This window comes from Paroedura picta, chromosome 9 (genome assembly GCF_049243985.1).
Source record: "Paroedura picta isolate Pp20150507F chromosome 9, Ppicta_v3.0, whole genome shotgun sequence".
In the NCBI taxonomy this organism is placed as follows: Eukaryota; Metazoa; Chordata; class Lepidosauria; order Squamata; family Gekkonidae; genus Paroedura; species Paroedura picta.
In genome coordinates, this window is record NC_135377.1 from 21190558 (window position 1) to 21205375 (window position 14818).

Below are 14818 nucleotides of genomic sequence, written 5' to 3' on the forward strand. Positions count from 1 at the left end.
GTTGAATTCCTCTTTCAGGGACAGTCTAGAAAAGTCCTTTCTCTGCACAAAACCCATCGAGTTGCTGACAATCAAGTAGACAACACTGGAACAGATGATCTAATAACTCAGTACACAGGAGAGCAAATGTAACTTATATGCATCTTGTTGACAATTCCCATGTGAGTGAACGAAGAAAAAATCATTGTACATTAAACTTGCGCTTCTAAATATAGGAGGTGGTTGGGTAAAGAGCTTATTACCAAGATAACGTTTTCCAAGCAGTACACTTACCTACTTGTAAACCAGGTGGCAACTAACTGATCTCTAGAAGTGCCTATGACGACAACTCAATCCGAACCTAGACACTTTTCATGTGTGTTAAGATGCCATCAAGTTGCTTCCAACTTCTGATGACCCTGTGAATTCATAACCTTCAGAGGATACTGTTGATAGGCTGGCTCAGGTTTTGCAAACTGAGGGCCATGGCCTCTATGATTCAGTCAATTCATCAAAAACTAGTTTAAAATTAGGATTCTACGGGACCACAAACATTTTTTTTTGTATTGAAAGCTCTTTTTCTTTTTTTAAACATTGGCCAGATAACAATGGACTTACCCTGTCTCTAAACTTAATGGACAACATCAAACTTACAGATACAGCAATGGATATTTCCTTCAAAAGATTCACCAGCACTGCCTCCCATATGGACAAACTGTTTGTTTCCAGTTCTCTATTTATACCTATTAAGTTATTTCATGATGAACTTTGTTTTAGGCCTCCAAATATATGTATGTTGGCATGTACAGTCACCATGCTTTCAAACAAGGAAACAAGCAATCCAGCAAACAGCATGTGCTGTTATGTAAAAACTACAGATCTTTCCAGCTGGATGGTTGGTTCTCAGATTGTCACAAGAGATTCCAAAACAATAGCCCAGTCAATACCATGTTGAGATAGTTTCAGAAGAAGAACAATCACACAAGTTTCATCCATTACAGCAATTTATTTGTCAGCGTTTTCAGATCGGGGTCTCGACTTGCAAAATGAAGACTGCTGAAGACTACTTCCAAAGGCACAAAAACCATATTGAACATCTGAATGTTGATCAATGCATATCTAACGTGAGTCCTACATAGTACGTCACTGGCCTGGATTAAAAGGTTCCTGCTCCAGACCCCATATGGAGATGATCAACTCTCCTCAAGGCTTCTTCAAACTGGGCAACTAATAAAGGCACGTGGTGAACAACAGCCCAGTTTTCTTTAAAAATGTGACACTGACCTCTCATTTACAGTATGCACTTTTAAGATTTTTGACTAAGGAAGGATCTTTTCATACACAGCTGAGCAAATAAAATCCACAAGTCTATGTGGAGGGAAAACCTAGTCTAGAAAGTGTCCCAGAAAGGCACACTTACTGCACACAAGGAACAGCTTAGTTTTATTTGGTTGCAATTTTTAGTTCTGTAAAAAGTAAATACTGTAGACTGTAAAATGCAGTATTGAGCCTTAAATTATATGTGTGCTATTTATTAAAATATATTACTTTAAAAAAGCATTATCACCGCATTATAATAGTGACCAAGCAAGTTTAATTGCTGTGCTAAATAAATCATCTAAATCATCTCTTTTTAAAATGTACAGAAGTGCTGAAGCTCTTAACTGTTGAAGATGGCTAGTTCTTCCCATTTTCAAAATTGATGCATCTGCCAATATTACACTAGAGAAGCAATATTAAGCCCTAGCTACTGTAAACATATGAATCATTGAAGCTTCACACATGAATCGTTCTAGTACAGCAAACAGATTGTGACTGTAAGAGCACATTAGAACCGAAGTCATTTTATCCCAGTTTAGAACACTGAGGGCTGAGGGAAGTCATATGATTTTAAAATGCACGCAACCTCTTCTGTAATTACTCGCCTATTTTAGTTAAGCAATTGCATTGCAACATAGAATACTACTCAAATGAAATGTACAGAAGGCCCTATATGGCAAACCTGTGAAGGTTTAACATTGCAATTCTTCAGTGGTGTCTTGGCAACTTGACTTCCCAAAATTAAATCCTTTCTCCCCTACTCTCAAGTTCTCATGGCAAGTCTGTGAAAGTTTTTATAAAATCCAGATTTTTCTCAAAGTGGAGTAATGGTTACTTGAGTACCTAAACGAAGTCCATGCAGAAACCATGATTCACTCTTCATTATTAGTAGCTTCTGTAATATTAAAAGAATTCAATAAGGACTTTTATATAATGCATTTTAGGAAAAGAGCTTTGAAATGAAGATAAATTTCAAGGAACTGTTGCCTGTCCCAATATTTTTGCATTGTGTCCAGTGTCATTGACACAATAAGCTTATTATATGCTTATTAAAACAACAAGTACAATTAACTGGAAGAATAAGATCACAACTAGAATGTACAATTCTTTCTTAATAAGACACTTCCATTATAATTCAAAAAGATAAAGCATTTACAGTGATTTCTAACATAACAGCAAAGGCAATTCTGAAGTACGAAGAAGAAAAAACAAACATAAACTGGTTTTTGAACTGGACCGAATCTTCTAAAAGGAGTTTTCCTCTGCAATGTAAAAAGGAAACTTTCTTCTTATACCCTAAGCATTCAAAAAACATGTGCCCTATAGAGGGAATCAGGAATTTACCCAGCCAGAACGATTCCACTAGCGATGTGCAATTTTGAGTGTCTTAACAGGGCTGCAGTTAATCCAACAGATTTCTGGTGAGCCATGCTATCCTACATAAATATATCAATAGATTGAGATTGTGATGTTTATAGTTGTAACCAGGGCCAGATTTCCCTATAGGCTAACTAGGCTTCAGCCTAGCGCCTCAAGATCAAGAGGGGCCTATATTCCACATGTTTTATAAAGGCTAGTACCAATCACAACATGTTTAATTTAGCATATTGATATATATCACAGTAATGATGTATTTTATTATTTTATTATTTCTCATGTAAATTACTAACTTAAAAATGGGAGGTGAAAGGACCACATAAGTGGAATAGCCTAGGGCCACTTTTCATGTAAATACGGCCCTGGTTGTAACTTGTAAAAGGATCCCACTGGGAGAATGCAGGGTTCTAGAAAAATACAGCCCTGAGTTAAAAGAATACCCACTCAGTCTTGTTGGTAAGAATGTCTTGAGCATTCTAAACTGAGCATTCTCCTGCTACTTGGGGTTTAATCCCAGATATTAGTTTCCAACATAGTTAAGATGGGGGCCTTCAGTTTCACAGAAAGGAAATATCTCCCATCAAGAGTGAGTGAGTGACGGAAATTAAAGAACTGTGCTTTGGGTGTAATTTTAGATCTTGCGTGAGTGATGAACCCTTTTGCTCTCCTTTTCATCAGTTCTTTTTGTCCCTCGTCAGCCTGTACTTTGCTTTGTCCTCTGCACGGCCAGGAAAATGAGCTCCCAAAGATCTACCCATATCAGAGTCCTCACTGTCAAAATGAGATGACAACAAAAGATGCAGAGTAGGGGTGGGGGAATCCCAAACCCTCCGCAGTAATAAAATATGTTTGGCAAACAGTAACTATGGGATTAGACATGTTTGATTAAGCTTCTTATTTTCCAAGGCTACGTCCTTAAAAAAATACTTTTCAGCAAGGCTTATCTACTATGGGGAACCTGGGAACAAACTAGGTGCAGGAACAACATCTGTGGAGCAGTGTTTAAGCCTGGACCACTTTGTTAGGAACACAAAAGGTGAGCTACAAGGATATTTTTTAAATGAAAATATTTATTACAAGAGAGTGCACACATTAAAAATTAAAAACATAGCTAAATCACAACTGTATACTATATATCATTTCACAGCTACACATGGAACTGAGACCAAATGCGTTTTGACCCAAGGGGTCTTCTTCAGTGGTCAAGTGGACAATGCCTTTTCTGACACGACACATGAGAATGCCCTGTTGAATGAGAGCTGGGCAAATGCAGAGAGAGGTGGCCTTTGGAATGATATTTTAAACAGTGGGCTCCAAACCAGACATTTTAAATATTACATAGATTAGTTGGAGCAGCACCATTAGTTGGAGCACCACTCAGCAAGCCATAAAATGTTCTGTATTCATGTGTTTTGAAGTAACTTGACCACTGAGAAAGACCCTTTGAATCAACTCTTTGAATCAACCCTTTGGGTCAAAATGCGTTTGGTCTCAGTTCCATGTGATATACAGTATACAATTGTGATTTAGCGATGTTCTTGATTTTTAACGTGTGCACTCTCTTGTAATTAACATTTGCATTTTAAAATCATCCTTGTGGACCAACCTTCGGGTTCATAACTTGTTGAGTTAGGTTGGATTTTGTTTCCCTTTTTGGTGTTGTGTTAAGCCTGGATCATCCCAGTCACACAAAATGGGAAGCACTCAACCCCATACTTCTTTTGTTGTGCAAATATGATCTACAACCCACTCCACCCCACTCTGAGTGCAGTTTAGGGCAGTCTCCTGCTATAACACCTAGTGTTGGCCATTATTCAAAGGAAACCAAGCTGGTGTGTTGTAGTAGTTACTAGTGTCACTAGTATCTGGGTTACTAGTCACCAGTTACTAGACTACTAATATCTGGGAAACCCAGGGCCCATTATGCACACGTTGGATAATGCACTTTCAATGCACTTTTGAAGTAGATTATCTTATTCCACACAGGACAATCCAGCTGCAAAAGCACAATGAAAGTGCATTATCCAATATGTGCATAAAAGATCCAGGTTTGAATCCCCACTTGTGCCATGGAAGCTTGCTGGATGAGCTTGAGCCAGTTACACTCTGTTAGCCTAACCTACCTCATGGGGTTGTTGTGAGGATAAAACCGAGGAGAGGAGAATGATAAAAGCTACACTGGTCTCTATCGGGGAGGAAAATAGGGTATGAATGAATTAAATAAATATAATATAAATAAATAAATATGCAAGCAACAAGGAAATCCTTTGCAGGATGCTGTTTAAACATCTCCTGTGTTTAAACGGGAGTAGCAACTACGGAGTTGCTAACAAAAAGGTTATAAATACCAATACAGCTTGTAGAGCTCCTAATATTTAGCCTTTCACTTCTCTGTCAACATACCTATCTCTGTTGCTGCTGTAGCTTCTCCTGTTTCTTCTTCTTTTGTTTCAGAGCCCTCACTTACTATCTCAGAGTGCATCTCAGTTTCCACCTTTTCTCCCATCTCACCTGGAACAGTAACCATAGAGATCGAGTCAGGGAACACTGAACAAGTATTGAATGCTGCAGCACCCGACGGATGACGTTCTGCCATGACTTGTGCTTTCCTTTAACATCAGCAAGGGAGAAAACTGTAGGGACAGATTCGGCGCCTGGGCAGGCATTTGCTGTGTTTATTAGTAAATCTTTCACTGTCCAGGGCTTAAATGTACTGCTGTCTTCCTTATTTGAGTCTCTGGACTTTTTAGAAAAAAGCACTTAAAATCACACATTAGTAGAGATCATATCGCTACAACCCATTATGTGAACTTTGTGCTTGTGAACCAACACAGTCAGACAGGGACCTTGAGGTAAACAGAATTCTCTTTCATTCAAGCATCTGATCAGTTTGGATGACTTCACTAAATAAACACAACTGTGTTTGCTACCCCATGTATTTTGCAGAGGTCTTGCTACCCACACTATATTCAAGTGGAACAAGAGGATATCTTTAGGGGGGATAATTATCAAGGCAAACAGCCAGTGGGTTTAAATAAAACTATGTCTGGAGTCAGTCCACATCCTTTTCCAAATTCTAAGGTCCAACAACAGGGAGTGATCATTACTTTCATACTTTTCAGAGGCATTCTTCATCTTACAGTTTGATTCCAGATGCTGTACAGGAAGGACCATTGATTTAAGACAGATTTTAGACTCTAGATTTAAGATTCTAGATAAAGTACTATTAGTGTGACACCAGGCTTTCTGAATCTGATAAGGTTGTATTTTAAATTCATTATACCAAAAAATAACAGGGTATTTTGACTCGGCTATCTTGAAACTGACCAGGTTATTTTGAAGTTGTCAAAATGAGCTTAAAGAAAGTTCTATAAATGAGCCACGCGGTTTATTCCTCTACAAGTTTCCCACTATATAGTTATTACCATAACGAGTATCTACTCAGCTTGGGGAAGTACCTGAAATGGTAATATAAGGAAACTGAGCAGTGAGCTCACCCATCTAACAGAACTATTAACAGTTCTGACTTCTTGCTAGACAACGTTCATAACTCCATTATTTACAAATCCTGCACACAATCCAAACTCACTGGACAAGATTCTGCCCTGAGATGCTCATGTCCACTGCGCTCAGTGGAATTTGCATGGAGCTCAGAACCCGACCTTCTGAATCTGTAATAACAGTGGTTACCCTCAATGAGCTGTTCCTCTTCCTCTATCTGCAATTCCTTCACCATTTCTGTTATAAGATTAAAGTTTTCCTCTGCTGTCACCAAAGGCTCAGGTGTGCTCCCCTCTGTTGGTTTGACAAACTCGGGTTTAGTGTCCTGTGTGATTTCTGGAGGCTGGGCGTTGGCAGCTTCTGTGACAGGATATGGCTCATCACCTTCTGTTAGTTCCACTAGGTGTGGTTCACTGGCTTCTACATGGCCTGCAGCCAAAGGCTGGCTCCCGCTGAACTTCTCTTCTGGTGCCACTGGTGGAGGTTCTGTGCCTTCTGGGTCTACTCTTTGACAGGCAGAAAGAGTACATTTGGTTATTTCTGGAAGCAAAACATCAGCCTTCTCTTGGATTAGATTCTCACTTAATTTTGTTCCATCAGATGCAAGATCCACTTCATCCATCCCTCCAAGTTTGGTCTGGTCAGGTATGGTTTCATTTTCATCAATGATGGGTGAATTGTCATCTGATGTAGCAGTACCATTCATTATGCATTAAAGAAGGAAAAGAAGAGGAGAGAGTAAAGTTATTGCTGAGAAAGTTCAGCAGTGAATTCACAGTACCTTTATTTATGGCACGGTGGTATAGAGTGTGTGGGTAAAATATCCAGGATGATCCAAGTCCAAATACCTACCCTTGCCAGTACTAGATAGATTTTTAACCCCAGCTTCTACATATCTGCTGACATGACCATTGCTCTTCTATGTACACATCTGAATGGGTGAATTGCAAATGCTACTGGCGGGGGGGGGGTATACCACACCTCCACCAGCTTCAGGATTATTTTTTTATAATCCTGATAGCTATAATTACTGTGGCGCATGTTAACTAGAAAAGATTCCCATACATATGCATTACTATACACATTTCTTATAAAGAATACAAAGCTCCCTCTCTCTGGTCCTTTAGGTACCAGCTGGGTCTGATGTTATTTCAGAGTTTTCTTTTTAAAACATAAATGAATGTTCATTTGTACATGGACAAAAAAATCTCCTTTTGCAGACTAATTTGTTTTTTAAAGCCTGCTGATTGCATCAACTATTACTGGTTGTTTTTGTTTGGTTTCTTTTGACAGTGTTCTGAACAGAATTATATCCAAACTGCTTTGTTGATCCAATAAGTCCATACATATTTTTAAATAAAAGATTTCACATCTCCATTATGGCATACCCCAACCCTCCTGTACTTTCAAACTCAGTTGTGGAAATGTACCGATGCAAACTCCTGTGAGGATCACATGCAAGCCCACCCTCACCCCGTGCTCAGTTCTTTTTGCGTTCTTCCCTATTTGTACTGTCACCATCTTCTTGCTAAGAAACTTACAACATGGGTGCCACAGGAAGTGCTGAAAGCTTTCATGACTGTAATTATTAACTGCAGGGTAGCATTTGGCCCCATCAAGCAAAGACAACACAGATGGGAATTCTTTGGCTTTTTCTTCCAGTCCCGCGGCAGGTATTTATGAAAGAGAGATGGTTTTTCATTCTAGTTTGTAACAACACTGACTTTCAAGATAAAGCTACTACGGTTTTATCAAAAACAATAACCTGAAACTGAAACAAACATCTCCAGTAACAAAGCTATTAAAGATGCCCTCTCTTTTATTACTGTGTTTATGTCCTGCTTCTCTTCCATCAGGAAACTCAAGACCAGGGGTAGTCAAACTGCAGCCCTCCAGATGTCCATGGACTACAATTCCCAGGAGCCCCCTTCCAGCATTCACTGGCAGGGGGCTCCTGGGAATTGTAGTCCATGGACATCTGGAGGGCCGCAGACAATCAGATGGTCCCCATACAAGCGCTTATTAGACTTAGTTGCTCTAAACTTCAGCAGGGATGCTGTATCATCCCCTCAACCATATCCTGTTGTACGGGTGCAAGATACCCATCCCCTCGTGGAAGTGGGGATCCCCTCCATCAGGCCCTGCTCCCCAACCACTGATCAGCTGGCCAGTGGGAGGACTTACCAGTAGAAAGTAGGCCACAATGCTTGGTTTGCATAGGAAGTGACATAATTATGCCAGGTGACATTCTAGCATTGGGACAAGAACTCTGGTTTTACCATAGAGTTTTTGCCCAAATACGAGAGCATCACTCAGAAGTCACTGGTGTGATCATGTCACTTCCTGTGTGACACCAGAAATGTGGCTTAGGCCATCTTTCTACTGGTAAGCCTCCCCATCCCTTACCATATGCCAAGAAGGACCCGGCAACCCTATCCTAGAGCCTAGCCATAATTGTTAATTTTTCTTAAATTATATTCAGAAATTGGCAGCTTAAAAAGTCCTGATAACACCACTTTAATAACCTAAGTGGTCTGTAGGAATGAGAGGAAAAGTGTATTGCAGACTTCCCCATGACTGCTTTGCAATACTCAACCTTCTGACAGGGGTATAAGGAATCAGATTTCCATTCCAACTTATATCTGATGAAGGGCTCTTTGACTCTTAATAGCTAATACGCCAAAAATCTTGGTCTCTAATGATATTGGGCTGTTCTAGTGCAGACTACCCAGCGTGCTGGGGGGTAAACGGTAATGACTGGAGAAGGGAATGGCAAACCACCCCGTATTGAGTCTGCCATGAAAACGGTCTGACATGACCCAGTGCTTGCACAGGGGATACCTTTACCTTTAGTGCAGACTGACATGGCTACCCTCTGAAACTATCCCCACAACTGCTGTTACAGAAGTTCTTATGTAGAGCTACATCAAACTTAGGTCGAAGAGGCCACATTTTCTGTAGTGGAAGGAATACCCAGGCATCCGACCAGTTATTCAACCAGTTATTCAATAATGTTCAGAAGCCTTCTTTGAAGGTATGTCAATAAGAATCTACCAATAAGCCAGGATCAGTTTGTTGAAATAAAAGCAGTGTTCTAGAAGTAATAAAAGCTAGTTCCTGTGAATTCAACTTAATGAAACTCTGAACATCTGCAACAGGAACATGCCCTGAGGAAACAGGGAAATTGGGTCACAGCTATAACACTGGGGAGAGGCAATTATCTTTGTATATCTTTACCCCAAGTAAGGAATGCTTCAGATGGGCAGCCATGTCGGTATGAAGCAGCAGAACAAGTTTGAGTCCAGTGGCACCAACTAAGTTTTACTCAAAGTGTAAGCTTTTGTGTGCATGCACACTTCTTCCGATGCAGTGAATGAGAATTTCCTCAACCATTACCGATAGAGAAGGGAGGTTAGTTACCAAGAAGGGCTTGTTAGAAGATGTTAGAACAGTAATTATAGCTGAGATTAGCTTAAGACGGTTGATAAGAGCTGTGGATGGCACTACTTTAGCATACAAATACAACCGTTAATATACACACACACAAAAGTTCAATTTGGGGTACAAACAGGAACTGAGAGACTTGGCATATATAGATGCAAATGCTTTCAGATACATTGAAACAGATTTCCTCAAATGTTACGTATAGGCGGGGAAGGGCTAGTTGCCAGGAAGGCATAAATAACTGAGCAATAAATACAATTAAGATTGCAGATTCAAGTGAGTATCCATGTTGGGTCTGAAGCAGCAGAACGAATTTAGAATCCAGTCCACCTTTAAGGCCAACAAAGGTTTATTCAAGGTAGGAGCTTTGGTGTGCACACACATTCCCTCAGATACAACGCTCCCCCCCCACAATTGTAATTACACAGTCGGTGAAACTTCCCAAATGAGGAATGTTATCCTGCACAGGCCAAATAGCAACGTGGGGGGTAATTCCACAGAGAGGAGAGCGGCCTCCACTGACAACATAATCTTGGTATAGTTCATACCAGTTTCCTCCATGGCTGCATTTACTATTAAAACAAACCAACCCACAGGACAGCCTGGCCACAGATCTTTCATACATCATCTACTTGTGCCCTGCAATTTGATCAAGAAACTTAACCCAGGCAAAGCTCAGATCTCCCATTGATTTCTATGGCACAAAGTAAACAGGCTGTAATTTGGACAGCTGTGAGCATGTATGCAAAAGTCTACCCCAGGACCAGAGTCACCATTAAGCTTAACCTACCCACCCCAGTGTTCCGAAATTTACTCTTTTACTTTGTAAGTGAATGACTGTCATTTATGGCACAAGGGACTCTAAAATTCTGCCGTTCTACCAAGGATAATGTTGACTCTAACCTGAAACAATATGTAGTTACTTCAATGTTTATATCCTCTCTTTCTCCCTGGTGGGAACCTACCGAGACTTACAAGGTCATTCTTCCATCTTCCATTTTATTCTCATGAGTCTGGCCCAAGTTCACCCAGCAAACATCCACAGTGGGTGGTTGGAATTTGGACTCCAATACTAGTCAGGTATTCTAACCAAAATACCATGCTAGCTCACTTGCACATTTAGACCGTTGCTTTATACACTCCCTGCCGATAATAATTATAGCTATTTCACATCATGTTAACCCTCCCCCCCAGTTTAGAAGCAAGAAGGTAGAGCAAATATTGCTTTCAGGCCTCAACATGCTAGAGGTGTGGGGAAGGAAAAAGATCTCTCTACGAGCTGTCAAATTAAGCATAGTTTTCACCTCTAATTAATTCTGACAAGTAGATGAACTGTACCTTATTGTGCATGAAATGTCCTGAGCAAAGAGACCTTAAGGGTAAATGTCAATATTGCAATTGCGTTTGACATATCTGTTTTCCAGTAAAATGATCATAAGGTTTTCTAAAAGTAAATTATATGCAGCTCCACAGCTGCAGTACCCTTCATTCTCTCCTAGCTTTGAAGGTCCAAAAAGTATGAGGAGAACAGTTTGTTGATACTCCCCATAAATGCTGCTCATTCCCCGCTTTTTCTTTTGTTAACCATTACATCTACAGCTTAATGATTTGACAGTTTTGTATGTTTAAATCTGCCATTCTTCCTTATAGATAAAAGAAAAATCAAAGAATGTCGGCTCTGAGGCTATATTTTGACATATTTATGCGGCATCATCTTGCACTGCTGACATTTTTTTTTCACTCAGCACATGTTCCACTGAACTGAAATCATTAGAAATTAAACAGAGAAGAATCACACAAACACATTGTTGCTTTATCAGGATCAAGTCAGCTATTGTGTTGTTTTATTTTAACCTCCGGTTGGGAGGCACATGATCTGGCAGTGCGGCTGAACCTAAGTAGATTCAGGTCTGGCCAATGCCTGGACAAAAAACCCAGGTTATGCAGCCTGAAAGAAGCCCTTGTGATCCAGAAGGGAGTCCAAAAGCTGATGCTCCCCCACCCCCAGTCACAATCCTCACCTGGCAATTCAGGAGCAAATATTGGCAAAACTTATTTTTCCAGGTAAGTGGGGCCTCTTCTAAGCAAAGATGGTTCACAATGTTCTGAATGGGTGTCCTCCAGTAGAAGCAACTCTGGTGACTTTTAGACAGCCCCCCCCATTGCCATTGCTGCTGTCCATTAACTGCACATGTCAAATGGCCCCACATTCTCTCTGCACCAGCCCCCTACAGCTGTCATCTGGGGGAGGGTGCAATTCAGGTGTTGTTTTTTTAATGGATAGCTGACAAATTACATTAACACCCCCCCACACACAAAAAAACATCCCCCCAAAATGGGAAGAAAGACAGCCATGAGGAGCTGCAGCACAGAAAATGGTGAACGAAACTGGGAAAGATCTGGACTTTCCTGTCATCCTAGTTTTGCTTCAATCTTTCCAAAATATTTTTTAAAATATTCAGGGACTTGGGGGAAGCCATGAGATGCACAAGAGCACACGATGTCGTGCGGGAGCAGGAACAAAACTCACTTCCCATGAACACAAAAGCAGGAACAACCAACCAGTGTGGAACTGACCTTTGTCGTACCTGGACTGGGTTTTAGTTTATTCACCTTCATTCAGTCCATGAATCATTCCAAACATTCCATACAACTAAACTTTCATCAGGATATAGAAGACATATCACCCTATCATGCCTCTCCAATCCTGAGACAATATATATCAGTAGTTTCATGTCAATGCTAGCAAACGTGGGAGAATAGAAGACTCCCCAGAGCTTCTACAACATCACTACTGAGAAGTTGAACCATCAACCGTTAGCACCTTTTAGGAGTGTGGCTGAGCACAAAGCAACATTCTCCACTCCCAGTCCCTACAAGCAAACTAAAAGAGCAACACGATCAAAGACATCAAAAGTTGCTCCATGGTCCAAGTGCCTTTGTGGTATAATGGATTGGAGCATCAGAACTGTAGAGGAAGAAGCCTCAGTTCAAAGCCCCGTTAAGCTCACTGGATAAGCTTCATATCATAAGATAAAATAAAGATATGGGGGCCACCATTTATATTGTCCTCAGCTCCACTGGAAAACCGATAGAATCAAAAAGTAATAGGTAGGAAACACTGCCTTGGCCATTTCATGACACAAGGCATCTACATCTGTAATAACAGCAGGAACTATGGTGGGGGACACGGAGGGAAACTATTCTAAATATCACCAGCAACTGAAATGTGGGACAGGAGCCATTTTGAGATCCGGCATGCAAAAGCCGCATCGTGTTGCATTCTTCAATTTCCTGTGGCATCATTTTAAAAGTTTGCAGACGAAAGCACATCATAATCTCATGGAAGCCGGGGGACATTAATTCAGAAGAGCGATTCTACATTTTCAGGTTGAGCTCAGAATTATTTTGGAAGGACGGGTTCAATTGACTAACATAAACTCCAGCAACAGAGTTTAGCATTTAAGTTTAGAGGTTAAACTATCCCCCCCCCCAAAAAAAACACCTGCATGCAGTAACAAATGTCTTCGGCGTAATGCACAGATATTCTGAAGAGAGTACCACCAGGGACTTGCTGCCTGGGATCAAGCTGAATGTTTCAGAAGCCTGGACCTTTCCCCTCTTTCCCATAAGTCAGCGAAATACTAGGCTTGGAGGGGTACGAAGGAACAAAAACCAAAAAAACTTTGCACCGGCAGCAGCTTGTGGTCCGAAGGAGCGGACCAGAGCGTGTCCCAGGACCAGGAGGAGAAGGTCAGGAGGAATCAATCAAGAAGCAGGGCAAGCAGCTGCCAAAGGGCTCCACTGCACGTCAGAGCTCTGTGCGGAACGGAATTTCCCTCAGGGGCGACCGAAGCAGCCCCTGCAAGGCCTCGCTCGCCTCCATCCCGAGATATAGAAGCCCTTCCCACCCTAGGGAAGGAAAGTCAAGGCGGTTAAGTGGCGGGTTTGGACTCTCAGGAGTCCCGCCATGAAACTTAAAGGTGAATTTGAGCCAGTCATTCTCGTCCCACCTCGCAGGGCTGCTGTGAATTGGAGGGAGAGCCACGCGAGCCGGCCTCAGAGGCGGGCTTTAAGAACATAAGCTAACGGGGGCCCCCTTCTCCCTTTAGTCCTACTTAGTGGCATGGCATGCCCGTGTGGGGGGCCGCTACTGCCTCTCCCCCTCCTCCTCGGAAGAAGAAGAAGAGCCCCGGCGAGGAGGGCGCTCACCGCACTTCTGCAGCCCGTTGGTGCCGGGGGCCATGGGGCTCGGCCGGCTGCCGTCCTTGACCTGGGTCTGAGCGCTGCTCGAGCACCCCATGGCGACGCGGGGCCAAACCGGCGCTCCGGGCTGGAGCAGACGCGCGTCTCCTTCCTCGGCGAGCGCGCCAACTTCCCCCTCCGGCTCCGGCCAGGCGAATGCGCGCAGGTGCCTCCTGGCCGGCGCCGAGAGAAGGCAGGCAGGCGAGCCCCCGCCGGGCTGCGCGTGCCACGGGACCTCTCGCGCCTCCCAGGCTCGCGCTGGAATGTTTACCGCCGGCGCTCTGTTGCCATAAGAACGGCGCGGTCCGGGGGAGCCCGGGAGGTTCCACGGCAAACTTTGGGCATTCTTTGCGTCCGGCGCAGGCGCGGCAGGGGTGGTCCGAGGCGCGCGCGGAGGGACGCTGGGGCGGGGGGCGCTCGCCGAGAGGGCAGGTGGCTGGACGGTCGCCCCGGGCGCCCGCCCACCGCCACGGGTTGCCGGGGGGCTTCCTTGCCCACCTTGACGCCAGTAATAAAAGTTTAGAATCTATGGCTCCGTGATTCTAGCTCTTTCACAACAGATGGGGCAATAACGGTGGTGTTCGCAACACACTGATGGATTGCCATGAAGTGAACTGGTGGCCAACAAGTGTGTGTAAAACGGTAACAGCCTCTTTTTGCCACACAAAACGCATAGGCAAGGCTTAACTTTAAACAATATAACTTTTAACAATATAGACAAAGTAATCAAAGAATCATAGAGTTGGAAGGGGCCATACAGGCCATCTAGTCCAACCCCCTGCTCAACGCAGGATCAGCCCTAAGCATCCTAAAGCATCCAAGAAAAGTGTGTATCCAACCTTTGCTTGAAGACTGCCAATCCTTGAAAGACTTTAAAAAAAAAACTTTAATAGTGCTGCCACAGCAAATTACAGAAGGGTGCTTGGAGAGATTTTACAAGTAAAAGTTACCA

At 42.6% G+C, this 14818-nt stretch overlaps 1 protein-coding gene across 1 annotated transcript; it reads right to left on the bottom strand.

Moving 5' to 3' along the window:
• Positions 1 to 965: 965 nt before the first annotated feature.
• On the bottom strand, positions 966 to 14338 carry ERICH5 (glutamate rich 5). The gene is made up of 4 exons (XM_077351829.1): positions 13834 to 14338; positions 6367 to 6861; positions 5080 to 5187; positions 966 to 2194 (listed from the first exon to the last, which is right to left on the bottom strand). The coding sequence occupies exons 1-4, from the start codon at positions 13922 to 13924 to the stop codon at positions 2172 to 2174; spliced, it is 717 nt and encodes a 238-aa protein (XP_077207944.1). The 5' UTR covers positions 13925 to 14338; the 3' UTR covers positions 966 to 2171.
• Positions 14339 to 14818: the final 480 nt, after the last annotated feature.

Coding starts and splice junctions, on each gene's coding strand:
- ERICH5 (XM_077351829.1), bottom strand. CDS start 13,924: ATGGGGTGCTCGAGCAGCGCTCAGACCCAGGTCAAGGACGGCAGCCGG. Junction 6,862..13,833: donor CAACGGGCTGCAGAAGTGCG/GTGAGCGCCCTC, acceptor CTGCTACATCAG/ATGACAATTCACCCATCATT. Junction 5,188..6,366: donor AGAGGAACAGCTCATTGAGG/GTAACCACTGTT, acceptor TTACTGTTCCAG/GTGAGATGGGAGAAAAGGTG.